The sequence below is a fragment of the Morone saxatilis genome, unplaced genomic scaffold (assembly GCF_004916995.1).
Source record: "Morone saxatilis isolate NCDOM2014 unplaced genomic scaffold, NCSU_SB_2.0 Contig16, whole genome shotgun sequence".
Taxonomy (NCBI): domain Eukaryota; kingdom Metazoa; phylum Chordata; class Actinopteri; family Moronidae; genus Morone; species Morone saxatilis.
In genome coordinates, this window is record NW_023339718.1 from 14,363,629 (window position 1) to 14,376,884 (window position 13,256).

Here is a 13,256-nt window from a genome sequence, read left to right on the forward strand (position 1 = left end):
TTACAATGAGCCATTTATATCTACAGAGGGAGCGAGTCCTCTTCTACGGAGTCTACCATGTTGAACTGACATGTTTCTACAGTAGCCCAGAAAGGACAAACCAAACACTGGCTCTAGATAAAGCTTCACAGGGTTTCACAGCCACCATAGTTTCTACTTAATATTGGACGACTGAGCTGTATTTAGATGGTTGCAATCTGCAATTTCACCACTAGATGCCACTACATCCTACACACTGGTCCTTTATATTCTATAGATTGTGTTAGATATTGTAGTACATTAACATTAAAAGAAAAGATGAGGACAAACCAGCGTGTTTAATAAATGACCTCCAGTAACGTTGGCTGGGATTGTTGGAGCATAAACTTTGACTAATCCAATAAAAAGGAAATGGGAATTGAAAAGTGGAAGAATTAGGCTTTCTTTAACCATTACCTACAACCCCACAAATAATGTATTTATATGCTCTTTGGCCATGGAAATAGCGCTTAGTTACATCTGTCAGTGGTAAGCTAGTTAACCGGACATACCAATGATTGCAGCTTACACTAAAAGCAGATAAACACACAGCTCAATTTAATCTAACCCTACTCTGCAAAGTCTTTATGTAAGTATTGGTCTCACTACAGTTCAACATGTAGGTTTATCCAATAATTAATTCTGCTCTTAATTGAATCCAGAATTTTTGGGCTGTCATTTCTTTAAGGTCGTTTGAACTTCTGTATCTGGTATCACTGAGCTGCAGCGTGGGTATGTGGGCGGTTGTTGTATGTGTGTGCATTTGGGTCTCAGTATATTTATAGTCTGCTTTTATGTCACTGCTCTGAATGTTTGTCTATACTGTAGATGTGTTGTGAATGCATCTGCGTTGCCTCACATATGTTTGCATGGTTATTTTGGTATTTTGTGCTTTAGATGTCGCCACGAGGGTAGAATATTAAACTCGAGCAGTGCAGCTGCAGAGATAATAGTTAATTTATGACAAACTATTGAAAGCTCTGTGATGAAACAGATGAAAGAATGTGATATTCCCTTCTCTTAATATGGACAGTAAACAGCAACAAAGCCTGGCTGCTTTGTGCCTAAATTAGCTTGTCTAATATTAGTAAGGCTGGATTCCAATAAATGCCCCGATCCACTAAGTTCAGTGCAACAAATCTCTTAACAAAACCTTTATTTCTTTGCTCTTTATATATTTGCAAAGAACAACGCACAAAACAGGTAATCATTTAGCTGAATAGCAAAAATGTAATATGTCTGACAAAACCTGAGGTTATAGTACTTTGAATGTTTATCTTTAAGTTTAGTTCTTAGATATTAAGTTCCAAATACTGGATGAAGAGATTGGGATTTGATAATCAAGTTAAATATTGGATTGTAGATTTAATAAAATGCTACTGAACCCTCCAGCAGCCATAGGAATTGTGACTATTGGTTGGAAGCAACGGAAGAAACAGTGTGACGTTATAGAGGCACAAAGTCTGCAGTGGAAGGAGGTAGCCAATGTTGGTTTCTTGTAACTCTGACCACATTGATCGTTCCCTAACCTTGATTATCATCGTAACCATGATGACAAAAGTCCCCTAACCTTATCGAAGTTGTTATTTTAACACAAACTACAATGTTTCCCAAACCCAAACCTAACCAAACCTTAACCATGGTGGTGAAAGATCAGAAAGTGGTTTTATTTTTACAGCAATGAGAACTGACATTGTCACGTGAGAAGATGCTACTGAAGATGTGTTTTGACATTTAATCTTAAGGACTCTTTAGAATAATCTATAGCTGTTCAATACCCAGCCCTAGCAGGTCATCCATTGATCACAGAGTTGGCGGTTCGATTCCCAGTTTCTGTCCGCATGTCGAAGTGTCCTCAGCCAATACACTAAGCCCCAAATTGCTCCCGATGGTCGGGCACGGTGTCTTGCTGCCATCATTGTGTGTGAATAGATGAATCGAATTGACGAGGCAAATTGTAAAGCACTTTGGATAAAAGCACTTTTAAATGCAGCCAATTACCATTAAACCACACACAAGAAACCAGAGCAGTCACTCATAGATTTGTCTAGTGACACAGACAGAAAGAGAAACAAGTACTTCTATAGTTACACAACTCTCAAACTGACAGACAAGGTGTCGTGAGGAATAAAGGTTATAGTGACTGGTTCAGGAGGAGTTTTTTTTACATCTTCTATGACTCCAGGATTTTCCCTCGAGTGGCACGTTTAAGCATGTTTTGACCTTGAAGAAGCAGCCGGGCAGAAAAAGTAAACCTCTGCTGGCTGAGTTTGAGTCATAGAAATAGAAATGAGAGACAGAGACGTGCTGTATCTCTGCTGTGGACTGTTGAATGATAATCACATATAACTTATTTATGGGAACTCCCAGCTGCTAATATGACATTACAAGACTACAGCTCTCTCCCTGTTTCACTCCATCGATGTTGCCATCTTTTCCATCCCACTCTGTCACTATAAGAGGATCCGTCCTACTTCAGTCTCTCTCCTCTCATCAGTTTGTCATAATTTCTTCTCTCGCACATGTGCTCTATTGACCATGATTAGGCACAACGTTGTAACAATATTGTACAAAGTTTAAAATAATAATAGCATGCTGTTTGCATCTCTCCTGTCTAAGGCTATCCGATAAATATCGAGATATGTGTGCTATGATTCAGTGATGATGTATTTTAATAACAATTCAGTTTGATAAGATGTAGTCTGATACAGTTCTTATCATTTGTTTAATGTCTACATTTATTTTCTATTTAAAATTAAAATTAGCCAATTCTATAAAACTGACCGTCAGGGACAATTTTTTCTTACTCTTTATTGTATCAGTTCAGAAATACATGTTGTGTTTTACATGTTGCTAGCTTTATAATCAGCTACCACAAGTTTTTTCCAACTTTCTTTCCTTCTTGTAGAATCCAAATGTCTTACAAACTTTTAGATTTTATGGTTAGCTGTGCTAACGTGTACGCTCGTTGTCATGTTGACCTTTACGAGAGTGGAGACGCTATTAGCAGCAGAGCTTCTGTCAAACATATTCATAACTTTAGAATCAGTCGATCAGCGGGTTCATGGTACATTCAGATCCATCGGTGTCTGTGTACCGATGTAGTTGCATCTATAAAACATACAATTTCAAACAAATCAATGAAGCTGCATTAGTCAGTATTTTCCCCCCTCATCATGAATGATTATTAACAGTGGATCAAATGAGTATGTGTTGCTCAAAGTGAATGAGCCCACTGAGAATTATCACAGCTCCTCTCAGCTCTTTTTAGTCTTTCAGCTTATTGTTTTTTATTTTTTGGTCCACAACTTTATTGTTTTGGTTCAGTCTCACTACTCTTATCAACATTAAACTCATTGTAGAGTACATATTTCAGTCCCAAATGGAAGAGAAAGTTGAATATAGTTGAGAAATCAGCAGCCGAAGAGCCAGGTATTTCTCTCAGGAGTCGGTGGAGACCAAATACAGAGTGAATATTAGACTTATATTCAACAAGTGGCCAGAAACATGAATGTGTAAAACTGCTAACACATTTATCCATAACAATTTTACATGGTGATCAGATTATCAGTGTTGTGTTTGTGCTGGCCAAAATAATCTATTGATACTGCTTTAAAAAAAAATAGAAAAGAAAAGAAAATATATTAGATTAGATATAGATATATAGTCTAACAATTGATTGGAATATTTTAAAGGTGTTTGGTAAAGTTTCATGTGTTTTCTCTCTCTAACATCACCTTTTCCCTCCCGAGTAAATATTAAAGTTAGGTTGTTTTGTGTGTTTGAGGGTGTTGAACCTCTGTTTTCAGTAAAGAATAAGATGTTTCTGTCTTTATACAGGTTGTAGTGTAACAGGAAGTGCTGCTCTGTTTTTCAATATGTTTTCTCCAGGTTGCCATGTTTGTCTGTGTCCTGAATGACCGGGTGGTGGGCAGATAATCTTATGCTCTCTGTTTTCTGTTCAGTGCTGAATAGCATTGAAGTTTACTTGTATGTTTTTGTTGTAGATGTCCAGAACTTGTTGTATGTTTTTTCTTCAGCTTTATTTTAATTGGTCTGATTGTCTCTCTCTGCTGGGCACAGTGGACTAACAGTGAGAAGACTTCATTTAATGAGGCCAGAGTTTACGCTTCATGTAAACCAACATTCACTGAACCAACAACACGACGACGGATATTTAATGATTTATGGGAGAGCGTAGTGATGTGTAGCGCGTCGCTGCTCTGTGTTTCCTTTGAGCGTTATGGGTATACTCTCCGCCTTATAGGATGTGTGTGTGTTTGTGTGTTTGGTGTAGGATGTTGTGCAGACATTTCAAGAGGGAAGTGCTGCCCCAGGACAAAGCTAGCTGAAGCGTTAAGAAGGAACATGAGATAAAAAATACTAGTTGAAACTCTGTGTGTGTGTGTGTGTGTGTGTGTGTGTGTGTGCGCCTTATGATTGTGAATATGCCTGTGTGTCCAGCGGTCCGTGAATAAATAACTAATGTAGCGCTGGATTTTCGTGTGTTTACACTGTGTCTGTCTGTATCTGTTTGTCTCGCGGCCCTTCTCTTTGCAATTTACGACTTCCACTAGAAGGCCACATTGAAAACAATTCTTTCTTCTAATTTACTTCTCAGAAGAAAGAAGCAAGTCGCTGCTGAGCTCATTCCTCGCGCCTTTTCTCATATTACTCCTCTCTGCTATGCCACTGTTGATCTGTGAATAAATAGATGTTAGGATAAATAGAATAGTTTCCGTCATCTCTTTCCATTTCAGCGTATTTTTATAATGTTGCGAGCCAGCTCGGCTCTGTGTGTTTGTGTGTATCTATGCAGACGTTCACTCCTGTCTGTGTACATCTCTCCCAGCAGCCTTCCTCCTTTCCCGCCCTTTTCCTCTCTCATCTTTTGCTCTTTTTATCCGCCTGTTCATGTGGAAGATGCACAGAAATAGCCACGCAAATGTATTCCCCAGCAAAGTGCTTTCATATCTTCATCTCCTCTGTCTTCCCATCCTCCATCCCTCCGTCCTCTGGCCGTCCTTTGGCTCTTTTTCTCAGATAGGCTGGTGTTCATTATGCTAATTGACTTCAGTTCTTCCAGGAACATGAGCAGAACGTGTTCTATCACATCTTTTTCTTTTGCTCTCTCTCTCTCTCTCTCTATTTTCCCTTTATCATGCTCTCTCACTACCTTAAAGTAAGGGATTTGCATGGTCAGACTCCCGTGGGATCAAATAGCCGTTTAAAATCCTCTGTGTGCATGCTCCCTCCTCCCATCTCCCTCCCTCTCTCCCCCTCTGTCATCTTTTGCTCTGCTTTCCTCCCCACAGAGTAAACAGAGCTACTGTTTGTTCTGGGTTCACCTCTTTCATCTTCCTCCCCACACTTGCTCCAGTGTGCACATATATGTGTTTCTCTATGTGTGTGTTTTGCATGTGCCCAGCGGGAGCAGCTTAATGGGTCTTTTTGAGAAAAGACATTCTTGCTAAATCATATCCTATCAGAACAAATCAGCGTTTTGCTGCCAAAGAAACTGAAATGTTGCCAAGATATGATGGAAAGAAATTGAAAAATATATTAGAGCAAAAAAAAACAAACTTTGATGTCAAGTTTATCTCCACTGATGAAAGAGGATAAACGCTGAATATGAATAAGTTAGAGGGGATTGGTCTTGCATAGTGAGAGTCACGATGATGAATTGGAGCTGAATATGAAAATGAACAGAAACAGGCTTTTAATTCATCTGAGTGGGTAGATGTTTCAAAGTGTGATTAACTCAGAAATATTCTCAACCTCCACCAGGATTTTTTAGAAAGCTGATGTCAAGGTTTACGTCTTCCACATTTTACCCAGAAAAACTCTGTCACAGATATGTAGATGAACTGGAAATCAACTCAAACCATCTCTCGCTCTCTAAAACTAAAGACGTCTCCCTCCTATTCTTCTCTCTGTGTTCACTCAGTGTCAGTGGATCACTGTGAGCTACAGTGTTTTCAGCCAGACTGTTGTAATCCATCCTTAATAAAACATTTTCAAGACCATATGGTGAGTGAAGCAACCACATAATGGTGGTGTTGGCTGTGTGGGATGCACATTCAGACACAAGGATTCAAAAGCTGTTTCAACACTTAATTACTGTGGCAATTAATTAGCGATAGATGGATGATTTTTTTCCTCTACACATGAAAAAACACAGAATAAAATATAATGTGTTATATCATTTTCATTTTTAGGGCTTACTAAACATTGGGTCTTATATAAATGCAATCCAAAACAATTAATTAATACATTAAATTGAAATTAAAATTAATAATGGCCTAATTGGTTACATGTAAATGTGTTTCTCTCACTGAGACAACCCTGTGGAGAGTTTTCTCCCGACTCTGCAGTTAAACTCTATTTAAGTTTCTGGTATTTGAAGTGTTTTAATGTCTCTCAGCTCTCCTCAGTTTGTTTTTCTGGCTCACAACTTTGGTCACTCTGCTCTCATTAGCATCATTGTTTTCAGTGAAAAACCACTGATATACTTCCTGCTCAGCATCAAACAGCAGACAAACACAATTAGCGACTTGCTGGTTAACATAGTGAATCCTTTAGCAGCTAAAGAGACACATATTTCTGATGGATGGATTAATCTGTCTGACACATTTTCACACAAACTTTCCAAATATTCATAAAAAACTCTACAGATCTGCTGAACTGAACTATTTTTAAACCCTTTTAAGGTGTTCCTGAAGATCAGAAGCTAATCATATTTCCCAGGCACACACTCCTGCTTAACTTAAAGATATCAGCCTGGTTCGTTTAATTTCCAAAATCGACCTGAACTCTCTCTTTCCTTTATTCCTTCCTCCATTCCTCCATCTTTCCCTTCCCTCCAGGCGGATGGCAAGGTGGTCGATGGCAGCCTGCTGGGAGATGCCAACGGCGTGGAGCCTGCGCCGGGCAGAGTGAAGGATTCTGGGAAGTGGCAGAAGCCGCGGTTCTCTCGGAAAGCTCTGATGAAGTGCTGCCTGGTCAAATGGATCATTGCCAGCACACAGCCACAGGACAAAGGTGAGAGGAGGAGGGGGGGGCGATCATGAGTAAGTGTGATGCGTCGGTGAGACGATGTGGTGAATGCACAACAAGTGTGACTAACAGCGTTTGAATTGATCGACGAAACGACTGGCTGGACCTCTTGAAGTCCCTGTGGGCACGGCTGACTTGTTGACCTTGAGGTCAAGTATCCGGAGAGCGTTTAGTATTTAGTATTATCAAATGTCTCTACAGCCTCGGTGCACCATTAATAATGTCCACATATACCTGAAAGACTCCCCTCTTCTTCCTCTGGACCTCTTTTTTTCTGTCTCAGACTATTTCTGCCTTTCACAAGCACACAAACACGCACACTGGTCTGGTGGAAAAAAACTAGAAGAGCTAAAAGATTAATTAGGACTTTCCCTACCCAGCAGGATCCTGTTGGTTGGTTGGACTGGGCTCTACTCCTCATGGGTCTGGTCTCAGTGCTCCACCCAGTGGTTCAGATGGGATCGTGCACAATCAATCCTTTGCCTGCAGAGAGAGAGAGAGAGAGAGACAGAGAAAGAGAGAGGGGGGGCATTGGATGATTTTACCTCGGGGGGGCATTCAGTCTGTCTGCTAATCTTACAGCATTGTTAAATACAGATGTATAGTTTAATCCACACTCAGGACACAAAGCAGCTTTTATAGTTTTAGTTGTAGTAAATAAAGTAAAGTAAATAATCAGCATTGAATGTGCTTCAGCTTTTCATCTGGTTTCATCATCTGTACTGCACTCTCCATGACCTCTTTGTGTCCTTTTACCATTTCTTCTTGTCCTTCACTAACTTCTCATTTCCTTCACCAGGGCCCTGTCCTTGTGTGCCTCTTACTTTCCTTCACTTCCTTCTTGTCTCTTTCCTACTTTTTTCCAGTCCTTCTGTGCCTCACCCTTTCCTTCCTTATCTACTTGTCTCCCTGCTACTTTTTCTGTTCCTCCTCCTCATGTCTCATCATCCTTGTCTCCTTCCCAACTTCCTCCTGTCCCTCCTAGCCTCCTTTTATTCATTAACTTCTTGTTTTCTTCCCTGAGTCCTAGTTCAGTCATTCTCTACTTTAGCTGCGTACTTTCCTTCCTTACCCTCAGTATGTCCTTTCCTGTCCCTCCCTGCCTTCTCTTCTCCTTTCCAGATTGTACCAATCCTATCCTATGCTGCCTTCATTTTCTTCACTACCTGCATGTCTCCTCTCTTTTTCTTCCTTGTCTCCTTCTTTCCAACTTCTTTCAGTCCATCTATGCCTCCTTTTCCTTTCTTTCAGTACCTACTTGTCTCCTTCACTACTTATTCCCTAGTTGTTCCTCTCCATTGGCTCCTCTTCCTTCCCTGCTTACTCAAGTCCCTCCCTGTCTCTTGCTTTCCTTCACTATCTGCTGTCCTTGTTACCTTCTCTACTTCTTATTATGTCTCCATTACCTCCTTGTGTCCTTCCCTATGACTTCCTGTGCCTTCTTGCCTTTTCTTTTCCTTCTCTACCCTCTCTTTGTTTCCTTCTTCTTGCTGCCTCTTTGTTTTCCCGTCCTCACTGTAGCTGATTTAGTTTTGAAAGGCAGACACCTTGGTTTGGATCTAAACACTGTTTTGGGGCTTTAAATAAAGGCCACGTTCATTAAAAAGCAAACATTACCTGAGGCTCCAGAGAGATTTAATTAAACCTAATGAGGTGGACGTGTGTGATTGTGACCTGCCTTTAAGGTCTGAGGCCAGCTCAGCCTCATGTACCATGTAATGGTACTCTAGCAGGTCATTGAAATGTGAGTGCTGAACCCGGTCGTATAAGACCTGCTCTTGTGGCTTATCATGCAATCCTGTTTATCACGCACACACACACACACACACACACACTTATATCCACAGTATCAGGTAGGTGTCTCCTCTCCTCTTCCTCACTTGGCTCCAGCAGCTGCTATGTTTTTCCTCACAGCTTCACCAGACAACTTTTCACTTTGGCGGCCCCAAGTGGCAACAAGACACAACTGTTAACATTTTTGAAAGTTTGAAGGACTTTTACAAAATGGAAACAATATTTCAAGCTGCTTGGATGAAATATTTTAAGCTGAAAATGATGAGAAAACATGTTCTTTTTTTTCTGGACAAACATAATCACTACGCTACGATTTAGGAGAGAATTTCACCTCAGGCTCTTCTTTTTTTACTTTCCCTGACACACATTAACAGACATAATCAGTCTTTAACAGATTCAGACTATACTTCAAGCCTTATTTTCTGTGTTTGGTTGCAAAAATCATTGAAAAAGCTCTTTGTGTGGGTGAAACAGGAGCACGGCGAGTAAAAAAAAAAACGGTCTCAGAGCGAGAAAGAAAACAGAGCTGTGATGGGATCTATTTCATCTCAGTGATGCCTAGGAAAGAGAGAGTCAGCATTGTCGGTGGGCAAGCCCTCACCCCGTTAATGGCCAGCAGCTAAAAATAACAGCACGGTGATGGAGATGTGTATGAGAGGGAGGTAGAGTGGTGGTGGAGTGGTTGCTGTGGTTTGGTTTAGACATGGAGAGGTCGAGACAGCGAGCAGGATTTGAGCTAGACAGGAGTGGGAAAGTGCTCAGTATGATAGACTGCTGGACATTAAGGACTACGGATGAGGCTTTGTAGAAAATAAAATGGGCAGAAGGCAGAGAGGATGCTCGTCCTGTCAACAGAAGGAGGTACTGAGAGTGAGGAGGCTGAGTCTGCAGGTCAGGCCCTGGATGTTACTCTGACCTGCAGTGCAGGTAATTACTTTTTGACGGATTAATTAAGTGCAAAGATGAAGAGAACACAGAGGTTATGTCCTCACTGTTGTTTCTGGGGATGAATGACTTCTTCGAATATATATAAAAGGAAGGTGGGGAATGACTAAGGCAGCTAAGCGCTGATCAAAGGCCACAGCTGTAGGGACTCAGCCTTTGTACATGGGGCACAGGCTCTACCAGGGGAGCTACCAGGCCACTGTATTATCTTAAATTTATTAGGGATATGAAGATGCGTTGTTTAAAGTTTGCATTTGCACTACTTCAAGTGGCAGAAGCTTTTAGCAATCTACTTTATTTCTCTGTTTGCTTGCAAACTAGTTTTCACTGCTCTCTGCTGTAGAGGTCAGGTGTTACAACCAGACTCAAGCTGATGGAAGTTGTTTTCTCAGAAATAAAACCTCTTATCAATTTGTAATGCTCTTTTTGTGTTTTTCTTCTCACAACTTTACTTTTTTAAATTTTATCCGAGCAGCTTCACAATCTGTCTGACTGATAATCACTGGTTCAATCTATAAATCAGTCCAGAGCACAAAGATATTCAATTTACAGAGATATGAAACAGAAACAAATGTAGAAGCTATCAAACATACAGACCAGCTTTAGTGCCGTCTGTACTAGATAAGCATGGTGACGTTTTTTGTTTGATAGAAAGAAATTACTTATTTTTAATCTCTAAATTAAAAGTAATTCTCACACCATTGAAGAAGAGTCAGATAATTAAGCCATATGGGGAAAACGGAGAGATGAAGAGGGGCGATATGAGTGACTGTAATAAGAAAAGAGTAATATGAGTCGAACGGAGGAGAGACAACGGAGGGAGGGAGGGAAGTTGAGCAGCGAGATTTGGTTTCTTCACTAATCTGTGAAATATTTCCACACTAGCTTCTCTCTGTACGACTTTAGTCTGTCAGAGAAAGTGAACTTCAGAGGGTGAGCGTGTCCCGGTGGCCACGCGGCGCTGTGGCCTAATGAAGACTGAAACAGGAGGAGTGTCAATGGGTGTCAGTGTTGTGTGTTGTGGTTTGTCAGGGTCGGTCATATGAAACGACCGGAGCTTCAGGACGGACCCAACATCATGCGATTCAATTCACCCTCCTTTGAGGCGACAAGGGTAGAGGAGAAAAACAAATGAAAGAGGAGAGAAGAACAAGAAGAGGAGGAGGAGGAGGGAGTGAACATCACCTGTAAGAAAATTGGGACACCAGTTTAAAAAGGAGCTTTAGAGTGTTATCTGAAAGGGAACAGGTAGCATCAGACCAAGGAAACATCCTTGGGGAGTTTTTTATTGTGTCTTTCTTGTTTTTGGGTGAAGCCTCTCGGGATTTTTCTTCTGTTATTTCTTCACATTTGTGGGGTGCTTTGACTTTTTCCTGTTTTTTTACACTCTGTGGTGTTGTTGGTTCAGTTGGTCAGAGTTTAGAGGATGAATACATGCAAGGCAGAGTGTGAAAAAGAGATCACTAAGCTGCTGCGCTGCTTCTTTGGCTTCATCACTGGGACGCTAGTTCAAGGTATATTTTCTCTTTTATTTCTGCTCCTTAAAACTAAAGGTTTAATCGCTGTCATTGATAGAAACTGTATATTTGTCAATGTTCATTTACTGGTAATTGGTTGTGAATATGTATATAAGGTTTCATTCCTTTTATCTGTGACTGTGAATATTGAATCAGTGGTAGACAGTATGTCTACTCAAGTCCAGTTTTAAGGTACTTCCACTTCACTTTAGTATTTCCAGTTTTTGCTGCTTTATACTTCCACTTCACTACATTTCAGATGGAAATTTTGTACAGTTACTGTTGATAAAAACTTATATACTTGTATAGTTGGGACACCTTGTCATATTTTATATGTCTATGTATGAGTTGTTACACTAAAGAGACGTTACCCATCTAAACCTCTTAGATGGTTTCATTTAAATACCTGTTCAAGAGGTAAAATCATCCAATAGTTCACAGAAAAGATGACATGGGAAAATAACAACACATTTGTGTAGAAGAACATAGATTGTTCTCTCTCTTACTCCATTAATCATCCGACGACCCATCAAATGTATTCTGTCCCCCTTTGGAGGGGCCCGTCCCCGAGGTTGGGAACCACAGGACTACCTAAACTACCTAGCTGTAAAGTAGTTAAAACTAATTGACAAGTACTTTTACTTTTGATACTTCAAGTACATTTAGCCGCTTTAGCTACACTTTTGGGAGACTTTAACTTTGAGTATTTTTACATGTTGTATTGGTACTTTTACTAAAGGATCTGTGTTGAATACAGATGTACTTCTAGGATTACTTCATCTAGATGTACTAGATGTACTCCTGAGGAGTAAGTGTGTGTGGTTGATCCTCATTGGTCTTATTTTGAACATATTCTAAAGACTTTAACGTTTGTACCTTAGAGAAGCAGATTTAGATTCAGTGTTTCCTCCGTTGTTTTTTTCTTGAATTAAATGAGCCTTCTGAGTGTCATTTGAAGAAAACATTAACAGGATTTTGTTTGACTGGTGGCTCCTTTTCCAAATTAGGATTTTTATTTTTATTACTGTTCTGTTATTTTTTTTTTACCAGTCTGTCCTTCCTGAGTTAGTCTGTATGTCCTTCCGTTCATCATTGATTATGTGTAAGTCTATCCTCTGTCCTCCTCCCGTGTCCTTTTATCCAACCAACATCATCAAACCACCGCTGGCTGAATCAGCACTCGGTATCCCTCTCTCTCTCTTTATCCCCAGTTTCCTGTTTATCCACACTCGTTCCTCTCTTCACTTTCTTTTTTTAAATGCTGATCACCAGTCTCATTCTTTCTGTTATTCCCCGCTGTTTCCTCTGTCCCAGATTCTCCTGAAGTGTGTACAGATAGGTGAGGACACCTCAGGGTGCAGCATTTACACATCCTCTTTAGAGAGGCAACAGGAGTCATTGGACTTGATGATAAATGTTCTCTGCAAAGGAAAGACAGCCCTCTTGCCTCCGGCTTTGTTTAGACTCATTCATCGCACATTTCTCTAGACAGTTCCCAGTTTGAATTCTCATGATGGATTCCTGCACAGGTAGGGGTTCAGGTCTCCATTGTTCCATTACCTAAACCTAATTCTGCCTCTAGCATAGCATGGAGGGAGGGAAGGAGGGAGGGAGGGAGAAGAGAGAGAGATTTGGGTGTTGGATAAAGAGAAATGAGAGGAATAAAGCAACAACCAGGGCAGAGGGAGAGGAGAAAAAATGTGCTTTGATTAAGAACTCCCTGTTTTAATTACACAGCTAAGGTTGTCTTTGAACCTTCCCGGCTGAGGTGGTTTTATGAAAAGAGGATTATCTCTTAAGGAAGTGAGACTGGGTTTCTGTTTAATTGGAACATAAGAAGCAGTTGAATTGGCGAGGCAGAGATAGCAGGAGTGGGAAAAGCCTGAAAAGAGCTGCCATCTTTCCCCTAATGACCAATGTTATATT

General features: G+C 40.5%; 1 protein-coding gene across 1 annotated transcript in view; it reads left to right on the forward strand.

The window, feature by feature from the left end:
* Positions 1-13,256, forward strand: part of LOC118325152 (calsenilin-like) — a 41,191-nt gene that overhangs the window by 7,784 nt on the left and 20,151 nt on the right. Inside the window, exons 2-3 of the mRNA XM_035657723.1 lie at positions 6,885-7,059; positions 11,719-11,721. Coding sequence (XP_035513616.1) covers positions 6,885-7,059; positions 11,719-11,721 — 178 coding nt within the window. The remainder of the gene's footprint in view (positions 1-6,884; positions 7,060-11,718; positions 11,722-13,256) is intronic.